The following is a 6,457-nucleotide window of genomic DNA, read 5'->3' on the forward strand; positions in this document are numbered from 1 at the left end:
TATTTAATGTTATGAGTGTGGGGAAAGGATAAAGCACAAGGCCATTTAATCTTTTTTCAACTGCCCCCACCCCTCCCCTAGAACAGGAAAATACAATAAAGAGTTTAATTAAAGCACACACTGACTGCACATATAAAAAGGGATAAAAGAAAAAAAAAAGGAAAAAATAGATCTTATTTTGCCATATGAGCCTTACTACATTTAAAAGGGAGACATTGTTCCCTTACTTGCGTTGGTTTTAATTTTTGAAAGACAAATATGTCATTTCATCTGCCCCCATATCTTCCTCACAAAATGAAGTGTTAATTACCCTTTCTCGTTCGAATTATTTCAGATTTTAACACTTTATATAATCAGTCTTTATTATTTTTTTTACCAGGAGCTAGAGCTCTGCAAAAATGACACTTATTGGCATGATGTGTTGGTCGGTTTGGGAAAGGATTGATTTAATCCTCCCATGTGGCTAAGTTTTTCTAAATGTTTTGCCAGTGTTGTTTTTTTAGCAATACTTATGCCTAAAATGAATTGCCAGTGTTGTTTTTTAGCAATAGTTATGCCTAAGACTGTCTAATTGGTTATCGGGTTTTGAATAATTCATTAATCGAACTAAAATTCTCGAATTCGGCTATCTAATAATCGAAAATTTTGATTATTGGATCGGTTTCGGTTATTATTTTAAAAGAAAATTCGGGTTTCGGTTATTACAATAGCTACATTTTAAAAGTTATACATATTTTGATTTTCGCTTTATCCTTAGTCATTAAAAACGCATCAGTCGATTCCACATCAACATCTCTAATATTTTTTGTTAATGTACAAAAACATAATTCACTTTTGGATTATCTTACAGTTCATGTAAACATCTTGAGTAGTATGAGAGATAAAATTAAATGACATTGACTCATAAAATATTCTATATATATGTAGCATTTATATTATAGCATAAGATTTATTTGGGCATGGTTTAATTAAATCCTTGCCTTGAAATGCAAACATGAAATATATGTAACTACCTTCAATAATGTAAAAAAACATCTAGATCATATCCCCTACATTTATTAAGTTTTAATTTCTCTTAAAATTCTTAAACGATCTTATTGAAATTCAGTACATGAATGGAAAGGATAATGCGTACGCACATAATTGGACTTTTTTTATCAGTTTACACATTTTCATATATTAAGAAATTAATTTTATCTTAATTGAATTTACAATTTACTTAATTTCCTATGGTAATTATTAAGGAAAGGATTATCATCATCCTTCTTAATAATTCAAAATTTTATTCCCTTCAATTATATGAACTTAATCTTAAGAATAAGGATATTCTCACATTTTTTTTCTAACGAAATTTCAATTATTTATGAATAAAATTCAAAAACATATAATCCAAAAGGGTCATAACCCACTATTAAGAGAGTTTTTCGAAACTTTTATAAAAAAGAAATAGAACTAAATAAGAAACTTATTTGTGCGATTACATCTACAACAAAACGAAATCTAGAAGGAGTTGTAACTGAGGTTTCTTCATACGATTACATCTACAGACACTGAAATCTAAATTACATCACATGAAAGAATTAAAAGATCAACTATTTAAATATTAATTTTTATTTTATTTTATTTTCAAATATAATTCAAAGATGAGAAACTATATAAAATGCCACACGTGCATTGCACGAGAGATATACTAGTTTTTAATATACAACGACATTAATATATAAATAGAGAGAGAAATGAATATCTTAATTATATGAGCACTGCTCAGGTTTAACCACGTTATCATCATTTTTCCTGTTTTATATATTTATTTTGAATCTAATGCCTTATAAATGTTATTGGGATTATTAATTTAACCACGTAAAAATCAAGCTCAGTCGATTTATTTTTTTAATTAATTATTTGATGTTAAAGGGAAAATGAACAAATTGAGCTTAATTTGATTTTTATGTAATTTATAAAATTAACGATCTCAATAATAATTTATGAGGTATTATAATTAAAATAAATATAAAATAAAAGGAATAGCAGCACGAGTTAAACGTGAACGATACTCAGATAAGATAGTACTTATTACATAACATATCATTTCTCTCTCTCTATATAAATATACAGATCAATAATATAAAATCTTAATCATATTTTTGAAACCAATACGTCTGTTCTCTTGTTTGATTGACAAGCAATTTGGTACGTGAGTTTAATCATGAAAACGAGTCTTGGAAAGGCTAATGAGACTACAATTTAATTAATTAATCCACACGTCAAAGGTTTCGCTCACTACGTCGATTTTTTCATCCCAAAAAAATGAGATTTCGTGGCTTTTTGAGACTTTAGACATAAATGTGCGTGGGTATGAAATTACAACCATTTACACATTGGGACATTTTTAAGACTTAGGCAAACTCTATAACATTTTAGATTGATTTTCTTTGGGTTCATCCACGAAAATGGAACGAAAAAGATTGAAACTTTTTGAGCTATTGAATTAACGAGTCAAATCAAGTGAACAACACTAGCAAATGTAGCATTTATGAATCCAAAGTTTGGTGTGTGATTGGGAAATGCTTTTTGAGTTTCATAGTTGCAAGATTAATTCTTGTGATCTGTTACCTGTCGGCTGTCATTATTCTTGTTGATATTCTATATTTGTAACATAAAAACTGAATTGTGTTCGAGAGGAGTAAGATAAATATTTTTTTTTAAAAAAAGGAAAAATAAGTGGCAGTTACACACGTTGCAATATTTAAGAAACCAAATTAAGGGGGGTGTATTCATTCCTGATTTTTAATGATTTCTGCAGACTTTTAAAATCCGGGTGTATTAGTTCAAGACTTTTAAAAGTCTTTTAAAATCTGGGTGTATTAGTTCAAGACTTTTAAAAAAGTCTTTTAAAATCCGGGTGTATTCGTTAATCTATGGACTTTAAAGAATGAATGACTTTCATTGATTTTGTTCAAAAAATAGGCATCAACAAATCCGACGACACACCACGAGAATTCACAAATATGCCAAAATCACGCGCTCGCTGGGTTCCAGCGCCCGCGGCAAAGAAGCCAGCGGCCGCTGGACCCAGCGCTCGAGCCTGACGAAGCCAGCGGTCGCTGGCATGCAGCGGGCGCTGGGCTTCAGCGCTCGGAGAAGCCAGCGATCGCTGGCATGTAGCGCTCGTTAGGCTCAAGGTGCCGCTGATCCAACGCTCGCTGGGCCCTAGTGGTCGCTGGACCCAGCTAATACTTTATAAATACTCGTATAGCCGTCAGTTTCTTCCTCACACCAAATCACGATCCAGACTCGAGAAAAATAAGAATTTTAGGGTTCCGCATTAACTATTACCAAGGTATTCTCTCATAAATCTTGTATCTTTATACTATTTTGGTATTCAATTTTTCTATTGCATAAACCTTGTATCTTTATAATTTGTTAGCAGCTATATTCTATTTTTCTATTGCATGTGAGTTGATTACAGTTTTTTTATTTATATTTATACTTTCTTTTATTCATTGTTATAGTACTATATACGTATATATACTTTGTGTCTAGTAATTCAATCATGGGAGATTCTCAACAACAAGACACGAAAAAGAGGGCAGTCTATGAACCGTGGACTAAGGAACAAAGCGATGTATTGTTAGAAATTTTGGTTGAGTCTGCAAGACGGGGATGGCGTGATAATAGTGGTATATTTAGCAAAGCAACTGTTGAAGAAAGAATACTACCTATTTTTAATCAAAGACTTCGGTGTAATAAGACTTATAACCACTACCTAAGCCGTATCAAATGGTTTAAGACCCGTTGGACTGCTTATTCAACACTCATGAAGTTTAACTCTGGTTTTGGCTATGACAACACCGCTAAAAAGTTCACGGCCCCGGATGAAGTTTGGGATGCATACAGTCAGGTAAACTTATTAGGAATTATACTTTTAAAACAATGTTATTTAAATAATATAGTTAATTAATAAATATATTCTTTATTTTGTTAGGCTCACCCAAAAGATGCATACTTGCGCCATGGGAATTGTCCGGATTATGAAGACTTGGAAATTGCTGTTGGAAACGGTGTGGCGGTAGGGAAAAACTCAATTGGATTGGGTAGTCCTACTGATGCTAGGACACTAGGAGCTGATGAAAATAGAGTTCCGCACATAGAGGATTTGAATTATGATGCTGAAACTGAGACGTTTGTAGGACTTACTCAAGACGATCCGCCATCATCCGGTTCCAAATCACCTTTGGTATTTCCTGAAGTGTCTGTGGAATCTAGTCAGAGAAGAGCTCCCGCCAAAAGAAGTGGAGGTCAATTTGAGATAAATTCTGGTCACATTGAAAATAGTTCGCATCAGGAAGTCATGGCAGAAATCAAGAAAATCACTACCACAATAGAAGGAGTTCAAAGCCTCTTGGTGAAACGAGATACTATGATAGAGAAGAAAGAAAGGGAAAAAACTTATACAACTTGGGATGCTATCAAAGAAATCCCATATTTGACTGAAGACGTTCGCACCGAAGCATTTGACTTGCTTGATACCAAGACCAAAAAAGATGGATTTTTGAGAATGACTGTTGATGAACGTAAAAGATGGATAACTTACAAGATTAGAGAGCGTAGGGAATAGTGACGTTTTTTTTATACCCTCTTTATATGAGTACATTGTTTTGTTGGTTTTTTATTTTAAGACTTTATTTTCTTCATTAATGAATAAGTATTTTTTTTTTTTTGCATTTTTAGTCAATTGCTTTTATTATTATTTCAATTATTATTTCATTGTTTATATTACAGCATGAATTATGAAGATAAAATTGAAGATGAAATTGAAGATGAAATGGAAGATGAACTTGAAGATGAAATTGAAACAGAAATGGAGCTTGAATATTATGATCAGGTCAGGCTTTTGATGGTGGCAACTAAGGCAATTATCATTTTATTGGGAAGAATTATGACGATGCCTCCGACCATTGACAACTCTTTGATGCGACGACCAAAAACTAGGGAAGGATTCCATTTTGTACGTAATATGCTCGATGGAGATCCAAACAGTTTTCGACAGTTGTATAGAATGTATCCGGATGTCTTTATCAAATTATGCCAGATCATTAGAGAGAAAACTCATGTTCAAGATACACGATACACAACTGTTGAAGAAATGGTGGCAACATTCTTGATCATTGTTGGACACAACGATCGTTATTGTAATGTTCGTCAAAGGTTTGGTCGTTCACATTTTGCTACTAGTCAGAACTGCAACAAAATCTTGAGAGCATTGAACACCATAGCACCGGACATGATGGTTAAGCCGACTACAGCAATACCAGCTAAAATTCGGGAAAGTACACGGTTTTATCCTTTCTTTAAGGTATGGATTATTTCGATATTATATTGAAGTTATTGTAGTATATCAATTTTATGTGCTTTATTTGTATAACATATTCACTTTATTTTAGGATTGTATCGGAGCTATAGATGGAACTCATATCTCGGCCACGGTCATAGGCAGAGACGTAAGCAGTTATCGTAACCGTCATGGGGTGCAATCGCAAAATGTTTTGGCAGCTTGCAACTTTGATTTGCAGTTCATCTATGTGCTTAGTGGATGGGAAGGCTCGGCCCATGATTCAAAACTTTTAACTGACGCATTATCCAGACCTAATGGACTTCATGTGCCTCAAGGTAAATATTTCCTAGTGGATTGTGGATTTGCTAATCGCCGTCAGTTTTTGGCTCTGATGCGTGGTGTTCGATATCATCTCAAAGATTTCGGTGGTGACGATCGTCACCCCAGAAATGCAGATGAGTTGTTCAATCTTCGACATGCATCATTGCGAAACGTGATTGAACGAATTTTTGGAATCTTCAAATCACGATTCACAATTTTCAAAACGGCTCCTCCGTTTTCATTTCAAACACAAGCAGAGTTGGTATTGGCTTGTGCTGGGTTGCATAACTTTCTTCGAAAAGAGTGTCGTTTTGATGAATTTCCAATTGAAGATGAAGAAGAGAATGTTGCACCCGATGCTGAGAACGATGCAGACAATTTGGAATATCTTTCTCAAAGCCAGCTGTCTCAGAGGAATGAAGCTAATGCATGGAGAGCAAGTATTGCTAATGCTATGTGGGAAAAAAGTTCAACGTATGAAAACGATGGAAACGAATATGATGAGACTGAAGATAATGCATAGGGATGTGTTTTGATGGATTGTTATCCCATTGTCGTTGAATTATAATTTTTTTTAATATAGATTTTGTTAGATTGTTATCCCAATGTCGAACAAATTTAATATTTCTGGATTATTACATTTATTTAGGATAATATTTATTTGTATTTATAAGAACATTTATTTTTAGTTATTTGTTCAAGTAATTATTTTTGTAAACAAAAGTAATTATTAATATGAAGAAAAATTAAATATTTTGATAACAAAAGTAATTATTATTACAATGAAATATAATATTTCTA

At 32.9% G+C, this 6,457-nt stretch overlaps 1 protein-coding gene across 1 annotated transcript; it reads left to right on the forward strand.

Annotated features, from left to right (window-relative positions):
• The first annotated feature begins 4,783 nt into the window (after nucleotides 1–4,783).
• LOC131008467 (uncharacterized) lies at nucleotides 4,784–6,179 on the forward strand. Its single transcript, XM_057935343.1, has 2 exons — nucleotides 4,784–5,356; nucleotides 5,445–6,179. The coding sequence occupies exons 1-2, from the start codon at nucleotides 4,784–4,786 to the stop codon at nucleotides 6,177–6,179; spliced, it is 1,308 nt and encodes a 435-aa protein (XP_057791326.1).
• Nucleotides 6,180–6,457: the final 278 nt, after the last annotated feature.

The sequence above is a fragment of the Salvia miltiorrhiza genome, chromosome 2, assembly GCF_028751815.1.
Source record: "Salvia miltiorrhiza cultivar Shanhuang (shh) chromosome 2, IMPLAD_Smil_shh, whole genome shotgun sequence".
NCBI lineage: Eukaryota > Viridiplantae > Streptophyta > Magnoliopsida > Lamiales > Lamiaceae > Salvia > Salvia miltiorrhiza.